Genomic DNA, 22,155 nt, shown 5'->3' on the forward strand with positions numbered 1-22,155 from the left:
TTAAACAGAAGGCACAAGCGCAACAAGCAGACGATCGAGTGCCGGAACCGCAGGCGTCCATTAAGAGGCGCACTAAATCAGTGAATATTTAAAGGGGAGACGATAAAAGAAACAAAGCGTGGAGCGCAAATGAATTGAGTTTTTAAAAATGGCAGAGCAGCCGACAGGATCACAAGGACAGGAGCCAGCAGCTCTGTGTCACCCACCGCGTCACCTTTACACTCTAAAACAAGCAGCGCCAGACAAAAGGCCTCGACTCCCTCCGCGTTTTTTTTACTTTATTATTACACGATTTTGTATTTGGTTTTTTGACAAAAGAAAAAAGCTCTATAATGTTAAATGGAAGACAAATGTCAGCAAAGAGCTCCCAATTAATGACAAACATGAAACACAACATACAGTAGCTGAGCCCCTACGTGTTCCCCTCCGCCATCTTAACATATTGGCACAATGGGCACTGGCCATGGGCCCCAAGAGTATAGGGGCCCACATTGTTTCTGATGCCTATGTACTGTATGTTTCTGTTTTGCTATCAAAATGGGGGCCACTGTGCACTGCTTTGCCCGGGGGTCTATGATGCTGCCATCAAGTCAGCATTTAGAAGATGGCAAGCCGTGACAGCCTTGAGTCTCCGTGCGCAGGTCTCTAATCGGCCCTGCCATTATTCTCCATTCTTCTTTCAGCTTGGTTTTAGTGTCCTGGTGGTCCTAAGTGAACAGCCTCTGCCAAGTCAAGCCACACAAACTGAGCTCTGGACTCTGACTCGGCCACTCCGCCTCATTCACGTTGGAGCTTTGGCTTTGGGCTCCTTGCCTTCTCTCAGGTTGTAGATTTCTTGTAGACTCCATCAAGTTCACCTCCAGGATTTTTCTGCCTTCATTTTCTCCTGACCAGCCTGCTGCAGACAGGGACTCCCACAGTCTGATGCTGCCGCCCACCACCATGCTGCACGGTGGGCATGGAGTGCTTTTGATGATGTGTAACATGACATGTAGTCTGATGGCTCATCAGACCACTGAAACTTCATCCTGCTGACTTCAGATTCTTTGTGGTGCCTTCTGCTGAGACGTGTTCTGCATTTTCTCCCATAATGTGGTGACTGGTGAAGCACTGGGGCACAGTTATTGTCTGCCCAGCCTTTCCAGTGTGAGCCACTGTAGCTTGTGACTCCTTCAGAGTTCTCAGCGGTCTGTTGGTTGCCTCCCTCCCTAAGAGTTACCATATTTCCCAGGCCAAAAATGAACACACAAAAAAATAACAAAAGACCACAGGGGACTTGGGGGTTTTAAAAATAACACACTTGGCACTAATAGCTGGTGCTGCCTGCTTTGTCTCTGACATCCACTGGCAGGACGTTCTTCCTACTCCTCCATGTGGAATTCTTCAGGCTGTGTGATGTCTGAGGGCTGGCTGGCAAGTCCAGCAAGTTACAAAACGCAGCCCACAGCATCTTGTTGGGGCTCAAATCTGGGATTTTACTGGGACATTCCAGGACCTGTCATTTCGCTCTTTCTTTCTTTCTTTCTTTCTTTCTTTCTTTCTTTCTTTCTATCTATACAATCCTGACTAATCTACCAAATTTTTCTTTCTTTCTTTCTTTGTTTCTTTCTGTCCAATCCTGCCTACTATATCAAATTCTTCTTCTTTTTGCTTTTTTCTTTCTTTCTTTCTTTTTCTTTCTTTCTTTCTTTTTCTTTCTTTCTTTCTTTCTTTCTTTCTATCTATACAATCCTGACTAATCTACCAAATTCTTTCTTTCTTTCTTTCTTTCTTTCTGCCCAATCCTGCCTACTATATCAAATTCTTCTTCTTTTTGCTTTTTTCTTTCTTTCTTTCTTTTTCTTTCTTTCTTTCTTTTTCTTTCTTTCTTTCTTTCTTTCTTTCTATCTATCTATACAATCCTGACTAATCTACCAAATTCTTTCTTTCTTTCTTTCTTTATTTCTGCCCAATCCTGCCTACTATACCAAATTATTTCTTTTTTCTTTTTTCTTTCTTTCTACCCAATCTTGCCTACTATACCAAATTCTTCTCTCTTTCTTTCTATCCAATCCTGCCTAATATACCAAACAATCCTGCCTAATCTACCAAATTATTCTTCTTTCTTTCTTTCTTTCTTTCTTTCTATCCAATCCTGCCTAATCTACCAAATTCTTTCTTTCTTTCTTTCTTTCTTTCTTTCTTTCTTGTTATCTAATCTTGCCTACTATACCAAATTCTTCTTTCTTTCTTTCTTTCTTTCTATCCAATCCTGCCTACGATACCAAATTCTTCCTTCTTTCTCTCTTTCTTTCTTTTTTTTAACTTTATTAATTTTATTGTAATCATTCCATGCAAATAGATCAATTTTTACAAAGAATAGGATTGAAAACAAATCAAACCCCACCCCTGAGAAAGAGAGTATGGCCAGCGGAGTAAAACTTAAAGCTTGTAAACATACCTAAACTGATGAGTTTAATAGGGCAATAGAGATGAATGGAGAGAATTACTTCTTCTTATTCTAAAATATTATTGATCAGATCCTGCCAGGTTTTGAAAAAGTTCTGTTCAGATCCTCTAACTGAGTATTTGATTTTTTCCAATTTCAAATCGTATAAAACATCAGTTACCCACTGACTTAAAAGGGGAGACTTGGGATTCTTCCAATTTAGCAAAATTACGTCTGCGTGCCAATAGTGTAGTGAAGGCCATCACAGTTTGTTTGTCCTTCTCCACTTTAAGCCCCTCTGTGAGCCCACCAGACACAGCTGTTAATGGGTTAGGAGGGATTGTGAGCCCAAGGCTGTCTGAAAGGTAATCAAACATTTGGGTCCAGAATGACGTTAATTTGGTGCAGGTGGCCCAGAACATGTGACCCAGTGAGGCTGGGACTTGATTGCAGCGTTCGCAGGTTGGATCTCGCCCTGGAAACATTTTGGAGAGTTTAAAGTGAGACAGATGTGCTCGATATATAATTTGGAGTTGTATGATTGTAAGCTTTGCTTGCTTTGCGCATATGGAGTTCAAGTGAATTCCCTGCATTGCTACCTTCCACTCCTTTTCCGATATATCGATTAAGAGATCTTTTTCCCAGTGTCTTCTTGGATCTTTGAAAGGGCGGGACTGTAAAATAATTCTATATATTTTATATATTATATTATATCTTTCTTTTTTTCTACCCAATCCTGCCTACTACACCAAATTCTTCTTTCTTTCTTTCTTTCTTTCTTTCTTTCTTTCTTTCTTTCTTTCTTTCTTTCTCTCCTCCTGGAACATTGAGGGTTGGCTTTAGTGTGATGTTGTCGTGTTGCAGGTTTCACTTTCGGTATCCAAATATCGCAGCCACACGTCCACAGATTGAGGCTGCACAGTACTGAGTGTGCGACTGATTTAAGAGTCGCAGACAGGAGTGCTAATGAACATTATAATACTACCACAGCTTCCACTAAAGCTCCACCATTTTGGATTGACGTCATAACCTGACGAGCCAGGCCCGAGTTTCCAAGTAAGATATCCAACTGGTCAGGGTGTTCCAGTTGAAAATTCTGAGTAAGAGCTCAATAACTCCGACTTCCCAGTTCAAACAAAATGCAGCATTTAAAACGACAAAATGGCCATGCTAGCAGCTTGTGCACAAATTGTTTTTTGCTCTGAAGGATGGCAAACAGTTTGTCAGGTGTACACGATGAGGTCAAGAAGGCAAAGAAAAGCCACTGCTCTACCAAAGGGTGTGGGTACGAGAAAGGAGCCAGCAATGGCAGGACCACGACTGTTGTCACAGCTGTCACTCTCCCCCATTGTTGTTCTGCCAGGCTGCTGGCACTAGCTGATGATGGCAGCACTCAGCCCGTGAGTATCAGCAAAACCTCCTTCTGACCGTTCTCTTTCATGTCGCTTGCTCACGAATCAGATCTGGGACCACATATGAAAGTGACTCAGACCTGATTTGAAAAGATTGGATTTCGATGTCCACCCAGCACTGGAAAGTATCGACCTTGTGTCGCATTAAGGCAAAAAATCCGATTGGAGTCACTTCAGCCTGCTCATGTCAACGTAGTCTGAAATGTTCTCAACTCTGCTTATTTGGAAGATCAGTACATTAAGTGAGAGGTTTAAGGCCGTGATAGCAAGGTGAGATGGGGTGGGGGTCTCTGTGCTGCCACCAAACCCCCTTCCCTCCGTGCCCTAAGCACGTGCTTATTTTACATAATATTTCACCCACAGCTGGGCTTGGTGCAGCAAGGCGCTAGATAATGTGAGGTCACCATTTAGCCCCTCCCACCGACCCACGTCACGCCTCACTGATTGCATTGTTGAACAATAACAGCAAATCGGATTAGTGAACTGGGTCGGAAAGGACCTATACGAACACGGCCCGAGTGCGCCATCATGTGGTTCGAAGAGCCAGACTAAGAAACAGCGCAGGGTTGCGGGTGCGAGGCAGGGGGCGCTGTTCACTATTAGGTCCTCGAAGCCGCGGCGCTATAAGCCAAGCGGTGCTCTTTATACTGTAGCTGCTGCACACGATGACATTGAGCCTTTCTAAATGAGCCCCTTAGCAGGCGTCTTTTTGTCGCCTATCCGTCCCTCCGAACCGGGGCGCCCAGGCCCATCCGGACGGCTCGGTCTGACGCCAGTGACTGCGCTTTAACTGTTGCGGCGCCGGGGCTGACGTGTGGAGGCGGGCACGGAGCTTTAGTCTACCGAGGATGCGAGAGGCGCGTGCGGCCGGCGAGTCTCAGGGAGCGTCACGCGATGGCGATTTGGTGACGAGCCGCTTCAGCACTCCGGATAGCTCCTGCGCTGGGGGAGGGGAGGGGGGCCGGCCGGGGAGCCGCGCTGTTCAGAGCTCCGCGCGTCAAGTCGACGGATCGCCGGGGACGCCGGCGCTGTTATGGATGCTCCTTCTTTGTGCTTCGACGCGCATTCTGTCTTTCGTGCCGAGGCTTTTCTGGAGCGCGGATGGATTTAAGCGCACTTTTACTGGAATTTGAAGCGTATCCAGCCTGATTCCTTCACCGTACACACCTGGAAACGCGATGCCGAGCCTCTGGTGTCCACGACGTGGCTGAGCTTGATCGATCTCGAGCATTTGGGTCAAAATGATGCCCGGCAGGTACAAATCGGTAAGTGCCTCCTTTTCCTTTTCGTTTGATTCCTTCTTTTCTTTCTAGGCTGCCTCTCTTTCGGGTCAACATTGGGCTTCGACTAAAGACAGACCGGCAACAACAAAAACCCAATGGACTTGAGTCCGATTCACAAAACACATGAGGGTCCCCCGGGGCTTTTCGATTGGAGCTTGTGCCATCGCGGCCTTAGCATTGACAGCTGCGGGCCACCTTGTCACCTTGCCAACTGGGCCACGGACGCTAAAGACGGCGATCATTGTCTCGGGGATTACGCTTTGGCCAAATGTCCCCAGAGAGACATACAAGTCCGAGGTGCGTGAGGACCTGCAAATCCGAGAGTTTGGCTGGTAGGAAGTGGATAGGAATTTTAAAAGCGTTACCGTGACGTAACATCTGGTGTATATAAAGGGAAAAAAACGAACATTGGCATCTACAACGCCAGGTTTTGGGGCGTTCAGTAATATGCCAGCGCACTCGGTGAGGCCCCGTACACCGGGCAGAGAGCCGCTATACACAGGGTGCCCACATAAAGAAGGAAGCGGCTGCCTTTAGAGAGCCACCGGCGTCCCCTAAGCGGAGAAGCGCAACTAGCGACGGCATGGCGAAGTGTTAAAGGCGGAATGTAAAATCGGGGGGCGCCTCAAGGACCCCATTGCTGAACGCAGTCTCAGGACACTCCACAGGTGTCCACCTTTCTAAACTCGTAGCTCGGGGACACACGAGGAGGCCCTGAGGCAGCAGCCTTGTGGTTTGAAGTTCATCTCTTCACCGATTAGCCATGCATCTCGGATACTGGGTCACGGAGTCGCAGATTAACAAAAGACAAGAGGAATAATAAAAGCGTAATAAATAAATAAATAAAGTGACACGCTACACAATAAACGGTCACAGGGGACAGCGAAACTTAAGTACGGACCGCGCGACAACAGAGGGACAACTGAGGACACAAGTTTATAAAGTAAAGAAGGCCAACATGAACTCTAACAGTGTCACATGTCAACTCGTGTCCAGACAAAAATGGTAAAGGGTGGCATTTGTGATGGCGTGATGTGATAAAGTCCCCAACATCAAGCAATACAGCGTTGGAGGGAATCGACATGCAGTGTGTGTGTGTGTGTGTGTGACTGCTGGGGTTTAGCCCAACCAAATGACCCCACGGAAAGGGGTCTGCAGTGGGCGCACTGGCTATCTATAGTGACCCCTGAAGCTGGAGGGCCCATGGTGGCTGCAAGGCTGGTGTCACACAGGGCTTTACTAAATTTCGTGAATACATGAAAAGCTGTAAGGCGTCTTCATCCAAGGACTCCATCAAGCTTTATTATGACTATCGCCCTCTCATTGCACTGCTTAAAGTATCTCATTGATGACGGTCAATTTTTAATTGTATTTAACTTTATTTTACATGGGAGACGGGGCTATGACAGTCCAGTCCAGCATACTGCACAAGGTAGACAATCCCAGTAAAACAGGTTACCTTGGATGGGTCTTTTGGGAACCAAGAATAATTCCCGTATGGCATCGCCCTGAAGAACCACTCTGGCACCTTTTAAGAGTGGAGTTGCTTCATTTATAACAGTATTATTATTATTATTATTATTAGTAGTAGTAGTATTAGTATTATTATTATTAATATTATGCTTTTTAATTAAGTGTCTTATTTATTTATATGTTTATTTTGCTTTTTCTTTATTTCAGCTTGTGACCGACGCATCTCAGTTTAAACAGTTGTGTGGTCACCTTCAATGTCGCGTTCCTGCTCTCCACTAAATGACGGTGACCGTACCGTTTGCTTTTTTTTTCTCGCACATTTGTTCCTGTAATACGCTGCGCTGCCCAAACCGTTCGATCTACTTTTGAATTTTGTCACTTATTTAGTGTTTTTGCAGTCCCTCTTTCTTTGATATTTTGCACATACGCACCTTTCACAATGGCAAGCACATTCGTTCATTTTATTTATTCTGAATATGACTGAGGGTATTTAGATGGAAATCTATCTTCCTTCGTTTAACAGAAAGCTTCACCCAAAGTGGATTACGATTTCTAAGTGCGTCGATTCCACTCCGCGCACGCGCTAAAGCACAGCTGCCGTGAGGAGTGAGCGGCATTCGCTAAGATGAACCTCACGTCAATTCAACCCTTAATTACAAGTTTATTCAACTTACAGGAGCTGCTGACACTTCAAATAGCGGAAAATAAGAGGAACGACAGGGTGCGGGGGCGAGCATCGAGCGAGGCGGCGCGCGCACGTAACCGGGGCTGATCCTGTGTCGTTTTATTTCTCCTGTCATGTTGTCGTTAACCGATAGGCTGCCGAGCGTGTCGAAATTGACTGACTGCCCGTCAATGCGCCCCACAGGCTTCATTATGCGCCACTTTGTCTGCCAACCGAGAGTGCGCGCGGATCGACGAGCAAAGCGACAGGGCGACACTCGTGTCCTGCGTTGGTTTTTTTCGAATGAACTGCAGTTCAGCAATCTATTTTGCGTAGTTATTATTAAAGTTAGATACATAGGTAGATGAAAGACACTATATAATAGATAGATAGATAGATAGATAGATAGATAGATAGAAAAGTTGCTATATAATAGATAGATAGATAGATAGATAGATAGATAGATAGATATATAGATAGATAGATAGATAGATAGATAGATAGATAGATAGATAGATAGATAGATAGATGAAAGGCACTATATAATAGATAGATAGATGACAAACATTTTAGTTATTACATTTAAGTAAGGTGTAATAGGAAGTGCCCATATTAAAGGCGCTATATGAAGTGGTTTAAAAATGCCCCATAAGATTTTATGGCAGAGACCAGGAGGATTTTATCAGTCCAACTCCAGAACTAATTGAATGTTTCAGAGTCCCAATTTGTGCAATTTCAGCAGATGAACTGACCTACAATAATATCTTACATTTTAAACCTTGTATTTTATACTTTTATGCTCTTCTGTTCTCAAATTCCATTTGCTAAGTAAATAAAAGAGTTATGGCTGTGTACCTCCGTCCTCGGCGTTGCACTGGTCCACGGGTGGTTTCTTCCTACAGGTCAGTGAAACTCTGTGCAGACGGGTCTAACTGCGGCCCCCAATGCCTGTGACGTCAGTCACATAACAGTCACAACTCAGCACAATGCTCCCCATGCCAGTCACGAAACGCCCCCAATGTCAGCCTTGCCCATATGCTTTTAGTCAGCTGGTGTACTTGACAGTTGTCATTATTTGTATCCTCCCACAATGCTACCCTCAACCCTGTACCAGTGGCCAGTTATTTTGCACCCTAGGCCAAGCTTATTAATGCGCCAACTGACCATTTGGTAGCTAACCTGTGTGACTGGGTTTCAAAACCCTTATGATCGGCACCCTAGGCAAATGCCTAATTCACCTTAATGGTGACGCCAGCTCTGCCTCAACCACAGCGTAACTGGGGGTACCAAGTAACATCGCCAGCCCCCTCAACGGAGCAGAGCACCTTGAGCTCCATCATTCGTATGAAAATGTGCTTTATAAATAAATGTTGATGTTGGAGGTCTGCACGTAGACTCTTTAAACACACAATGGGCATTTCGTGCAGGGTCGGTCAACCCATTAGGTGACATAGGTGGCTGTCTACTACTCTTAAAAAATGAAGGTGCCAGAGTTGTTCTTCAGACCCCCATCATAGGGGAACCATCCAGAAGGATCTGTAAGAGGGTCCATAAACACCCACGAGTAGAAGACAGCAGATCTGTGAGATCTTAAATGGACTCTTGGTTGCTCACTTGCCCTTGTCCTGCCGTGGGTGGTCTACTCGTATATTTTGTCCACTTTTCAATTCCACAATCAAAGGACCCTCCTCTGGTTTGCCAAGCAGTGGTCCTATGAGGCACTGCACAACCCTGAAAAATGCCATTAAGGAACAGCCCTTGTCTTAAAGAGTGCAGGGCACCATCATCTGAGGGGTGCCATTCATTTAAGTAGTGGGCCAAGACCCCCGTATAATCAAATTCACACTCATAATAGAAGGAGGGTCACCAAAGGGGACCTTGCCTAGGACTCCATATGGGCTTCGATGGCCACAGGTTTGGGGTCACGTCACGAGTATCGCGGGCTGCAGTGATGCCAGTTGCTGACCCTGTGACCCTGAGGCACATTATGAAAGTCAGAAATAATTTGGGTGAATGGAGCCGACAGACTACGATACACAGAGCGCCCCCTGTCGTCACCCGTCCGCATTGTTAAGATTCGTGACTTCTGGGCTGCAGAGTTTATTAAAAAAGACCGTCAAGCAAAAAAGGGTCCATGAATTCTGTGAATGATAAACGGGAGAGATGGAGAAGAAGTGGTGACGTCCCCCGTCGTCACCCGTCCACTTTGTCGGGACCAGCGACTTGTGGGCTCCCACGTTTGCTCACATTGAGTATTTCCAGAGGCCCCATTGTGGTTGGATGAGTCGATTTCTTCACCCCGGTCATCTGACTGTCATGCAGCTTGGCGCACGTCGGTTGACTGTGTGGCCGTTCTTGCTGTGCAATGCAGCGTCTAAATGAACACATTAGCAAAACCCTCGGGGGGCCGAAACGCAACGAGTCAAAATAATTGAAATGATCGATTTCATCGAGTCCTGTGATGTGGAGCCGCGATGGCCGAGCGATCCTTCAAAAGCGCTCATCCGAGTTCATTGGCCAGACAGGGTCCATTGTGACCTGTGAAGAACGAGACCCCCTGCCAGCAGTGACCAGCAGACCAGCTCACCGCCAGCAGCAGTGGTCCGTGGAGACGATGAACGCCACAGATAAACGTCACCATCCCAGAATAATGGACGGTGATGACAGACCTCTGCGTTAACTCCAATGGCCACACCATTCAAGGTGCCGTGAAGCAGGGGTCCCCATCGAGATAAAAAGGATCCATGAAATTCATGGACTCAGTCACTTCAGTGTGACACTAAATGACATGAGACGTGCCATGCTGAGCGTCTCCAACCTGAAGCTCCACTCCCTTGGACTTCAGTTCTGCTGGACCTCCACGGTTTGCATCCTAAATTAATGATGTGAGATGCTTTGGGGGAATAAATGGCGGCTCCTGGCGGCCTTACGTTAGGGTTAGGAGGAATCTCGGCCTGCTGTGCTGGACTGGCGGCCGCTCCATGGTGGGCTCTTCCTACAGACCAGTGCCACCCTGTGAACCTGCCCTGGATTAAGAGAGAGTCAGAAATCAAAAGCTTTGGATGAACGAAGCTGAGAGGCAGCGACACAGAGAGTGCCCCCTGTTGCCCCCCATCTTGTGGGCTGCAGAGTCTCCTAGCAAGGACCCTCTGGTTAAAAAGTGTCCGTGAATTTCAAGAGAAACAGGAGACTTGGGAAACAAGTGGTGACGATGTCCGAATGTCTCCTCAGTCGAGCCCCTCTGTTAATAATAATTCAAATCCCAGCACCCCAAACGCAGACACGCACATCACGCGGCTTCAAGGGAACGCAGGGGAATCACCGCCAACATCATCTTCTAATGGGGTCCCTCTTCACGTGACGCTGCCAGGGTGGCTTTGCATAAACCGTTTATTTACCAAAGGACATACTGACCCCTTATGAGTGATTCAGTGGCTACGCAGGGGACACACGCTGGCATCTGTGACACAAGCTGAGGCATCGGAGGGCCACAATGCAGGAGACACCAGGAGTGACAGGACGAGCGGGTAGGAAAGTCTCAGCAGAGTGGTCCTCAGGCTTTAAAAGGAAGTGGTTAGGGGGCAATTAACATCACCCACCCCTGCAACAACAATAATGCCAATGATGACAATGGCAGGAGTGGCACTGCCTGGTTTTTTAAAGCCACAGCTGAAGGCTTCCTTAGTAACCCCCAGCAGCTTCATGGACCCGAGTTCAAATTTCTTACCAAATCAGTGCCTGTATGTGGGGCCGTTAGCTGAGTAGGCACTGGCCGAGGGGTGCAATCAGTTTGGGGGGCACCAAAGACCCTGTATGGGCCTTCCTCACCACCCTCACCGCACTCTGATGTCCAATGGGGGATATCCCCTCCCACCTTCAATGTGATATATGAATTGTGGGCGCTGGCACCAGTGTTGCCAGGTTTGCCATTTTCCTGCCCAGTTGGGTTATTTTTGACTGGCGCCCATGGGTAAAATGTGGGCATTGGGGGGTTGTGATCTTTTGGGCTACGTTTTTATAAAAAAAACAATGTGATATATATATAGTGCTCCGCGTTATTACCAGGTTTTTCATCCAATCAGCACTCGTTCATTTGCATACATGATTTGTCATTAAAAGGGGGGGACCAAAATTATGTGATTCTCAAATATATCAGACAGGGAATAACCCGCTGGCTTTGATGGCATGCATGTACCTAATCCTCTCGCTCTGAATGCCAACCCAGACCAGCCCCACCCTACACACACACACACACACCCACCCAAACCCCCACCCGCTTGCTTTCCAGTGTGTCATTTTGTCTTCCTCACGTATTCTTTCCTGGCAAATTCTCCATTTTTTAGTTGTCTTTGGGCTGCACATTTTTTAAGGACCTGGCAACCCAACGCTACTTAGGGGCACCATGTGCCCTCAAGCTGGCCCTGCCTGTATGGAGTCTGCATGTCCTCCTCCTGGGTTCTGGGGGGAGCTGTCCTGGTCCCCATCCAGTCTGAGTCCTGCCCTCTGCTCAGTAGCCCGACAGTTTTAAAGTGGTTCTTCAGTGCCATCATGAAGGGGAACCCAAAGAGAACAAACCCTACGGAGGTTCCAGTAAGAACCTTTGATTTTATTAGACCAGTGATAGGCTCCATGTATAGCCGTGAACTCCCACTGCGGTTCTGGTTTCAGCAGGACCCTCGCTATATCGAAGCACATGGCCAAAGCTCAGGTTTTCTTGAGCTCTTCTATCCTGCCGACTACACTCATCAAAGACTTCTGTTTTGCCCACAAATGAGGAACCTTTTAAAAGTTCAAAGAGCCGATTTCACACACAGAAAGCCCTTCACAGGATGAACTGGCTCTTTGTCGAGTGACGGAACCACACAACCCAGTAAAGGGTCATCCCAGAACCAGGACCCTCAGAGGACCAGGGGTCTAAGAGGCTTTGTCTTCCAATGTCTTGCCCTGGTAGCAGTGGGTTTGAGGAAAATGTGCACCCACCAAACACGATCCAGTCCATCCCAGTGCTTGAAGTGGGAATAAATGAAGATGTGGACGCCCTGATGTTTCGGCCTCTTCAGCTATGGAACGGCCCCACTCATATGTCTATAAGCTAGGAGGCCAAGGGGGGCCGTGGGGCACCCTATAATTCACACATGTGGTTTTATGGTGCCGGGTAGCTGTGAGGAGTGCTGGTGCAGAGTACTGAAAGAAAAAGTGACAAGTGACAGAGCACGGCATACTGGGGGGCAACAGCCAACTTCAGGAAAAAGTCCCAGTAAGTCCAAACAGCAGACGTGTTTGACATAACACAGAAAAAATAAAAGGAGCCTTCGGCTGAGCGAGCTCTACTTCTGAGAATCGACTTCTCCGACCTGTTGAAGTGACCTCCTCCGATTGAATTAAGACGTATTGGAATGTTCAACAGGGCCAAACTCTGAACTCGGAGGAATACAAAATGTCAAAGAATACGTGTGTGTGAGTGTGTGTGTGAAATGTCAGCCGTCCCTTAGCCCAGCACAGCTGTCTAAGTTGTGACCCGACTCCTCAGCAGGCTCGTTCACGCCAAAGCCTTTTCACCATTTCAGCAAACAAAACTGAACCCGTACACGTTGTCACATCGTAGGCAGGTGTGGTCGGGTGGATTAGTGACAGTCTTGAACCACGCAGAAGTCTGAGGCGGCAACTGTGCCGTCACTTATATTCATCCCAAGAAGACTGCAAAATAATGAAAAACTGAACAAACCATGGCACGGTGGCGCAGTGGGTAGCGCTGCTGCTTCACAGTTAGGAGACCTGAGTTCGCTTCCTGGGTCTTCCCTGTGTGGAGTTTGCATGACCTTCCCATGTCTGCGTGGGTGTCCTTCCACAGTCCAAAGACATGCCAGTTAGGTGCATTGGCAATTCTAAATTGTCCCTAGTGTGTGCCCTGCGGTGGGCTGGTGCCCTGCCCAGGATTTGTTCCTGCCTTGCACCCTGTGTTGGCTGGGATTGGCTCCAGCACACCCTGTGACCCTGTAGTTAGAATGTAGCAGGCTGGATAATGACTGACTGACTGACTAATATAATATAATATAATATAATATAATATAATATAATATAATATAATATAATATAATATAATACAATACAATATCTACTTGGTGGCACGGTGGCATGGTGGCGCAGTGGGTAGCGCTGCTGCCTCTCCCAACATGGAGTTTGCATGTTCTCCCCGTGTCTGCATGGGGTTTTCCAAAAGACATGCCAGTTAGGTGCATTGGCAATTCTAAATTGTCCCTAGTGTGTGCTGTTTGTGTGTGTGCCCTGCACCATGCCCTGTGTTGGCTGTGATTGGCTCCAGCAGACCCCCGTGGCCCTGTGTTAGGACATAGCAGGTTGGACAATGAGTGACTGAATAAACAAGTTGCGTCTTTGCACTTCTCCCTGGACTGGGGCTCTGAAATCAACAGCTCTGGTGTGGCTTCTCGGAGCTCCATCTCGCAGCTCACTTGGGCCAAATGTGACACGTCCTTCTGGGAAGCCAGGATTTTATGGCGGTCAGGCAGTAAGGGGAGGGGCTTGGTGCCCTCACTGGCACCGTGACAGAAGGAAGAGAAGACAAAGTTAGCAGCAGCTCCCCTTCTCATTTCGGCAGGTTTCTGCATTCCTCAACTGAGCCTGTGAAGGTGACCTCTGACGCACATGCGTGACACAGGCTAAAAGACACAGGTCACCCCATTTAATTTAGACAGAAATATTCAAATTAAAAACAAAAAGTGGCTCTGCTTAGCCTCATTCTCTTGTGGGATCTCGTGGCTTGGGATTCGGATGTGCCTTCCTCCTCTTTCACCAGTTAATGTCTGATGCCCAGTTCCAGGGTTGCCAGGTCCTTAAAAAATGTATAACGCTACGACAGCTCAAAAATAAAAAATGTAACCCCCAAAAAAAAAGCACAATATCAGACATAGATGACACACTGAAAGAAATGTCATTGAGAGTGAGAGCATTAGACAAATGTCATCAAAGACGGGGCAGTTGGGGGGTCCCCTTGGAGATGTATGAGAATGACAGAATGGGTATATACCGTCATACAAGACGGGTCTGCCACAGAGATTTTACGATGATAACAGAGAGGGAGAGACAGAGGGGTTGGGAGCATACACTGATAGCACGTTGCTGAAGCCACACATACAAGTGCGAATAGCAGGGGAAGGAGTGCCAGATGGAATTTAGCTCAACACAAAGCTACCATCTATAATTGGAAGCCGATTGATTATTTTTTCTATGTGTTAACCAAAAAAGGTATCGATGCCATTTTGGACTTGAAAATACAAACGTTTTTATCCTCCTTAATAAAAGGATAAGCATCCGTGTGTCTGTACAGTTGCTATGTCTCTATCATTCCAACAGATGGCACATCACAAACATTTGTAGTAATAAGATGCATTGCATATGTCGTTCCAACAGACGGTGCATCAGAAACATTAGAATAGCTTTTATTAATCCCATACCAAATAGCATATTACAGGGACATCTGCATTACATTTGTCATTCCAACAAATGGTGCATCAGAAACAAATCCCATACCATATGTCACATAACAGAAACAGGTGCATTGCATTTGTCATTCCAACAGATGGCGCTTCACAAACATTAGCACTGCTTATACAAATCCTGTACCCAGTGGCATCCCCTACTTTTGACACCCACTGTACGCCCAACTTACCTGGAAAGGGGTCTCTCTTTGAACTGCCTTTCCCGAGGTTTCTTGGGAGTTTTTCTTTGTCTTCTTAGAGAGTCAAGGCTGGGGGGCTGTCAAGAGGCAGGGCCTGTTAAAGCCCATTGCGGCACTTCCTGTGTGATTTTGGGCTATACAACAAATAAACTGTATTGTATTGTATTGTATTGTATTTGCAGACATATGCATTGCATGGCACACCACAAACGCTAATGCAGAGGTCATTGTTGATTATTTCAATTTCGACCCACCTTAGATGGCTAGCCCAGCTGGTATTCTTTATTACAATTATGACTCATGTTGGCACACTTACTCAAAAAACTGAGCTTACAGGGCTGTTTACTTTATATATCGAATTTTAATTTAAACTGTATCCAAGTGGCAATCCTATATTTGCATTAAGTATGATATTTTATATAAAGCAACACCCCTTTGTTGATCGCATATTGCAGCGTCTTCAAAAGGAGACCCACATGTCTGTACAGCTGTTAGACGTTTCTGAGTTCTAATATATATATACACATGCATACATACATACAGTATATATATATATACACACACACATATATATTTATATATATATATATCTGTAATGCAAGGCAGCAGCAGCAAGACCACCACTGTGCCACGCGCTGCTTCAGTGTTTTAAACATGAATAGTGTGTGCTATCGTATAATGAAGTGGGACAGGCTATGACATCCATTGAAATTCTTTTGTGAGCAACGATGTGAATGACAGGAGAAAAGGTGTTTGTACTGTACAAATAAAATGTATTTTATAGATAACAAAAAAGTGTTTCTCTTATACAGTAGTATTTCAATTAAAACAAGCTAATCATTTTGTAATTTGCACAAAATTGATAACTAAGTTAAAAGTCCATATTCAAATTTAATTGCATTTTGCCTACTTGTGTACTACAGTAAATACGGTAGCTTAAATTTTAAGTTGGCATTACTTAATTAATTTGAGTTTAATAAACATTCTAAACATATCAAGCTTGTTCAACTGACGCTTAATTAGTTAGCTTTTGCTTTAAGAACTTTAAGTTCATACTTTGATTTAACTTTAAAATGTATGTACTGTATTACAAACGCATTTTTTCCCAGAATACTTGAAATAAGTAGTGTGTGAGTATATATCTATTTATATATTAATTTACTTATAAAGCTTCTGTAAACAACAAAACGTTTGCCTGGTGACAAATAAAGTTCTATGCACCTATAAACTCTGTTAAAATTTGCTTTATTGTATTTTTAATAAATCTACTGCATCATTTTTTGAATTCCGTGTACGGAGTACCGGCCCACTTCGAGCTCGGGTTCTTGACCATATCTTGCAAGTTCATCTCCGTCTACTGATGAAGCGATGCGTGGTTGTTGTTATCCGCCGTGCACTTCCATTGCTGCCGCTAGGATGGGCTCCAGCTTCCCCGTGACCCTGCAGTGAATAAGCGGGTTAGAAAGACAGGTGGATGGCCGGACGGGTTCCTCCATAAAGCGGACTCTGATCGGACTTAGCGAGCCGGCAAAAGACATGTGAACGCGCAGAGCGAGCGCGCGCCCCTCCTCGTTTCCATTCTACACAAGGCGCGCACGGCTGAGTCATCTCTTGATTATATTACGCCGGACACGAGCAACCACGTGGTGAGCTTCGCCTTTACTGCGCGCGTGGAAAAAGCAATCGGCGGTAGAAATGAACTGAGCGTATCGGGGACTCGGACTGTTCTGCCACTGTTTCAAACTGGGATCTTTTTAATAAAGTATTTCCGAGAAGTAAACCGCCAGTAAGCCACTGACGCTGTGCGTGGCGCTCTGCGAGTCACGTGACCCGGCGGGTCTCTCTTTGTAAAATTTTATAACAGCAGCAAGAATTGAAATCCCCAGAGGAAGGCGCTATAATGAACTCGCCAGGGAGCCGACTGAGTCACTTCATCTGTCAGAGAACTGGCCGTACCGTGGAAATAATTTTAAACAATTTTAATATATAAAAGGATGATTATTTTTAAGATCCAACAATGGCGCGTCTACTAAGTCAGAAGCTGCTCCCCCATTGGTGTCGTGTGTGTGTATGTATGGTGTGTCACTCGCTGTTTCTCTCCCTGTAACGATAGACCTCCCTTTTTGTATTTAGCTAACCCACGGCACGCATGTGAGCTGACTGGCATCTCACCCGCCACGTGCCAGCATCTAAATCAGCATTCATGAAAGTCTGCACAAACGACATCAAATCTTTCGTTTTTGCACACTTAGCACATCTGAAATGTACATTTCTAATGATCTCTGTAACTAACTGAAATGTTTAATGAGAAGACAATCGCGGACATTGCAGTTCTGTTTTAACCCTTTGTTAGCCCGTAGTAAAGGAAAGGAAGACACGCGACTCCGAGAAGGCAATTAACAAAGAAAAGACCGCTTTATCAAGGCGGAAGGTTCAAAACGGGAGTCCTGTAAGGATGGTGCAGGAATTAAATAACGCAGTCGCTTATGCACGGTCTCCTCCACCACAGCTTCACTGAGCCGCTCTTAAGTCCCTTTTAAAGGACCTTTTGTCATATGGCGGTCTGTCTTCTCGAACCCTGCAGTCGCCCTGCAACTCTTCTGCTTCTGTCCCTCAGTCCCTGACACCCGCTCTCCACTCCTGCATCAACCTCCTGCTCACCTTACTCTAATGTTACTGTCCCGCCTCTCTTCTTTCATCCGTCCACCCCATTGGTTTAAGTGCCGCCCATCTGTCAAGTTCGCGGTCGTCATTTGCATAGGGAGCGAGCCCCTAGGACCCGTCTCTCTCTCTCTCTTTCTCTCTGTTTCGGCGCTGCGCAAATCAGGCACGTTGCGCGCGCGCGGTTGAATAGTGGAGGTGCTTCGACGCTCTTTTTAACGGGAACAAAACGGAGGATAAAAACAAATGTACAAACAGCGACGCGTCAATGGAAGAATATTGCGGACATAATTCAATAAATAAACAAATAAGCAAATAAATTAATGCATTTAGAAATCAGAAACATAATACATAAAAGCATAATGATATGCGGGAATAAAGAGTCCTGATATGTTTTGTTGTTTCTTATCTCTTTATGTATTTATTTAAATCTAATTAATTTAATCTATTTATTTGTTTTAGCAACACTCACCAAACATCCATCCAACCATCCATTATCCAACCCGCTATAGCCTAACTACAGGGTCACGGGGGTGTGCTGGAGCCAATCCCAGCCAACACAGGGCGCAAGGCAGGAAACAAACCCCGGGCAGGGCGCCAGCCCACCGCACTCACCAAACATACAATACCCAATGAAGTGTAGACTGTCACTTTCACTTGTCAAAATGGAGAGGACGGGTACTAGCGGGCATGGGTGGGGTTTATGGGGTGGCCGGGGATGCATAAAGTTACTAAAAAAGACCTCTCAAATAAAGGGTATTTTTATCGTCCACTGGTAATATATATATATATATATATATATATATATATATATATATATATATATATATATATATATGTTAATAATCAAAAAGTTACGCTCACAGCCCTACTGGCTCGTTGTAAGGAGCCTGGGGGTCCCCTTTGGTTTTGTTCCAAAGATATGCAGGTTATGCCAATGTCATATTTGACGATTTCTTTAGCGATTTTTAGTCGTGGCCTTCATTTACATATCTTAGCCAGTCGGAGGCAGACAGTGGCGCATAAGTACAGGAGAGCTGACAATCAAATGAACCAATCAGTGCTCATTCGGTATAATGCATAGAAGGCTGAGACGAGGAATAAGGAGCCACACGTGTTATGAACCTCACAAACAGAAGAGAAGCTCATCTGTCTGATGTGTTGTATTTTATGTACCACAACAGAATAGGAAACAACAAAAATAAAAATGGGCCGAGATTGCGTCTGAAATCGCCATACCTGTTAACCCTTCGTACAGCACCAGCTCCATCAGGCAGCCCGTTATTGGCTGTCACAGAAGAGCGGTGGCTAAGTTTCACATGCCCAGCGATTCTCAGTCATGTAAACTGAGATGGTCCAGCAACGAGATCAAAAAATGCAGTCGGCAAGCCTGACACACCCAAAGACTAGAAGTCACATGACATGAAATTGGCTTCAGCCTGCCGTACAGAATTTGAAACTGGAAACGTATATAGAGAAGCACACCGGAAGGGCAGGAGCTTCGTTTTGCAATCAATTTTTTGCATCATTAAACTCAATAAAAATACATTTGGGTCGATACAGAATTTAAACATCTGTCTGTCCATCCATTTTCATAACCTGCTCATCCATGGTAAGGTGGCAGGACAGATGGAGCTTGTAATCATGGAGTGTAAGGTAGAAATAACACCTGAAGGGGGCGCCAGTCCATCACAGTTTATAAGGCCTGTTTTGTTGATTTTAAGCTAACCATTTTCATTTTTTCATATTTTTTCCCCAAAATAAAATAGTTTATTCATTATTTAGGATGTGCTGTGGCAGTATGGCAGTATGGTAAGCCCACATTGCAATACGCATTGTATGTGGATTACATGTGTTGACTCCTGCCTAGTAGTGATGTATGTTGAAGGGGGTGCCTTCCCTCATTTAACGCACCGGCCCTGCCGTAGATGACTTCACCTGTCAGATGCCTTTGTGTAGAATTAACAAGGGAGTTGTGGCTGCAAACAGAGGCACAAATAGGTGGGATGCAGAGGGTGTGTTGCAGTGGGGACCTATGAAATAATTATAATGTATATATGTCATCAATGGAGAACCTGTCCACCCAGCCACGCACAGATCTTTAAGGGGGACCCCAGACCCCAATCCGCCTCTGTGTTCAATGGGGACCCTCCAGCCCTGGATTACACTAGACTGAGGTACCAGTGGAAGTTCTCTGAGGCACATCACTGCGGGGCCGAACTAAATATAAAATTCATTCATGCTGCTTCCGTAAGAAGGTTCCTGTGAGCTGAAGCACTTTGTTTAGATGCGAAGCTCATTAAAGCCGCTTATGGAGGAGCAGCTGGAATGAAGATCAGTAGGCGGGGCCAGCAGGTGCTGCAGAATTAAACTCAAGCGGCGTACCCCGCCGGGGGTCCCAATAAAACTTCAAAAAGCCCGGCGGCCCCGCCCCCTTCACCCTCGTCTTTTTATAGGTTTTATTTCGCTTCGGTCTCCTTTCATGTCTGTGTTAGCGGACACCTGGCTGCACTGGTCATCCTTAGCGCCGTCCTCTGCGGGCATTGCGCTTAACAAGGCGAGCGGGCAGCGGAGGTCCAGACAGCTTTGTTGGTTAGCAGGGCAGATCGAGAGGCAGGCAGGCAGGCTTGCTGCAGCGTTCTTGAGGGGTAGACGACTCGGGGACGGAATGTTATGGGGGCTTTTGTGAGGGTCGCGCCGCCGCAGTCCCCACATGGAGGAGCGCCTCGCTTTATCTGCGCCTCGCTCGTCCGCAGCGCCGTAGCGGAGTGACGGGGCGGCTCTCTCTCTCTCTCTTTCTCCATAAGCGAAGCGCAGCGCACCCCGCCGCACCGGTGGTCTCGCGCGGCTCCCAAACCTACGTCGCGGAATTCAATGACTAAAAGGTTGCTGCTCCTCCACAGAGTCCCAGCTCCACCATGTCCTTGGCGTTCTGCGGCAATGACAACAATTCGGCCGCCTACAACGTTGACAAGGGGGTGCTGAACAACGGCTGCTTCCTGGACGCGCTGAGCGTGGTGCCGCACGTCTTCCTCCTCTTCATCACCTTCCCTATCCTGTTCATCGGTGAGTACTGACTCTCTCATGAAGGGACTTCGCTTGAAAGATCGGGGGTCGGGGGGGTTGGCAGTACGGGGGTCCTTCAGCAGGACTCGGGTAACGTGTCGTGGACATACGTGAAAGGCGCTTGATAAGAGTGCAGAAGGGGGCTTGAAAATGAGACCACTCGTCTGATGCCCGGCAGCCCAGCCAGTAGGAAGGCTGAGCTCAGTTTAAAGAAGGCGCCGCACGCCCGAGGCTTTCAGAGGCTGCCTGCTGGTTTAATATGGGCTGTTATATAGGCTTAGGTTATATAGCGCCTTTCACGGCCCCCCCTATGATTTGAATTAACAGCCCATAGTTAGATTATGAAACCATTTATGCTTTAAGGGCGCTTCCTGGCAAAGGCCACTGAATTAATAAACTGTTATAAACCTGATATAGCGCCTTTCCCGGTGTACTCCCAGTGATTAGCACTAACTGCCCATTCTTATATTAAATCGACTGCCTTTGTCTGAAGCCTTTGTTTGTGCTTTTTAAGTCTGTCTGGCAAAGGCTACTGGTTTAACATGGGCTGTTATAGACTTGATATAGCGCCTTTCCTGTTGTTCCTGCATGACTTGCATGATTATTTTTACCTGCTTTTCGCATGAGCCCACAAGGCTTTTGTTACTTCAGGTGAGGATGCATTTTCATGGGGGGGTCCAGCAGCAGGAGGGGGTCATTGATCTCCTTAAGTCTTCCTCTCCGGAAGGCTGATAATCAATGGCGTACTGGAAGAAAGTTAATCAGAGTTTAGCGTCAAGGAGAAGAACCTTTAAAAGAGTTCTGCTGATTTGTTCTGATTCTGAGAAGTGAAGGGTAGCGTGTTTGTGTGTGAGAAACCAAATCAAGGAAAGGCGCTATATTCATGGAGACATCTCTCTCTCTCTCTCCCTCTCCTGTGTAGGATGGGGCAGCCAGAGCTCCAAGGTGCACATACACCACAGCACATGGCTGCACTTCCCCGGGCACAACCTGCGGTGGATCCTGACCTTCATCCTGCTCTTTGTGCTGGTGTGCGAGATCGCCGAGGGCATCGTGTCCGACGGGTAAGTGGCTGCATACTTGTCTTTCTGATATGGCTGCCTATTTTTGTCTTGACTGCACGTCAAAGGCCAGCTTCCCAGAACTCGTGAGAGGGCTATAAAAACTCACGACTGACTTCACGACCTTGGCACGCAGCGGGCATCTGCTTGGAACGTCAGCCCACCGTCACCAGGCTCTTCTCGGAGTACCACATGTCCGCGTCACTGGATAGACCACTGTGGACTGACGTGCCATCCCATCATGTGACCAGTTTCCCCTGTACCTGAGGGCAGGTGCTGTCATGTTCTGCCTAGGGACACACTTTGAGCTCTTCCCATTTCAGCTTCTACTCGGGACTGCTGTCCTCCAAATGGCCCAATGGGGACAAAAGCACAGGACTGGTTTGCTGAGGGTCGACCACTGCCAAGAGG

At 46.5% G+C, this 22,155-nt stretch overlaps 1 protein-coding gene across 5 annotated transcripts in view; it reads left to right on the forward strand.

Moving 5' to 3' along the window:
• The first annotated feature begins 4,784 nt into the window (after positions 1–4,784).
• abcc8 (ATP-binding cassette, sub-family C (CFTR/MRP), member 8) overlaps positions 4,785–22,155 on the forward strand; it is a 280,773-nt gene continuing 263,402 nt past the window's right edge. For 3 of the 5 annotated variants that reach the window (XM_039738535.1, XM_039738545.1, XM_039738552.1), the window contains exons 1-3: positions 4,786–5,105; positions 20,521–20,683; positions 21,606–21,747. In XM_039738535.1, the coding sequence (XP_039594469.1) occupies positions 5,082–5,105; positions 20,521–20,683; positions 21,606–21,747 (329 nt within the window). In that variant the 5' untranslated portion in view covers positions 4,786–5,081. Of the gene's footprint in view, positions 5,106–20,520; positions 20,684–21,605; positions 21,748–22,155 lie in introns of all 5 variants that reach the window. The other 2 variants (XM_039738520.1, XM_039738527.1) reach the window with 1 other exon arrangement.

This window comes from Polypterus senegalus, chromosome 1 (genome assembly GCF_016835505.1).
Source record: "Polypterus senegalus isolate Bchr_013 chromosome 1, ASM1683550v1, whole genome shotgun sequence".
NCBI classification, from domain to species: Eukaryota; Metazoa; Chordata; class Cladistia; order Polypteriformes; family Polypteridae; genus Polypterus; species Polypterus senegalus.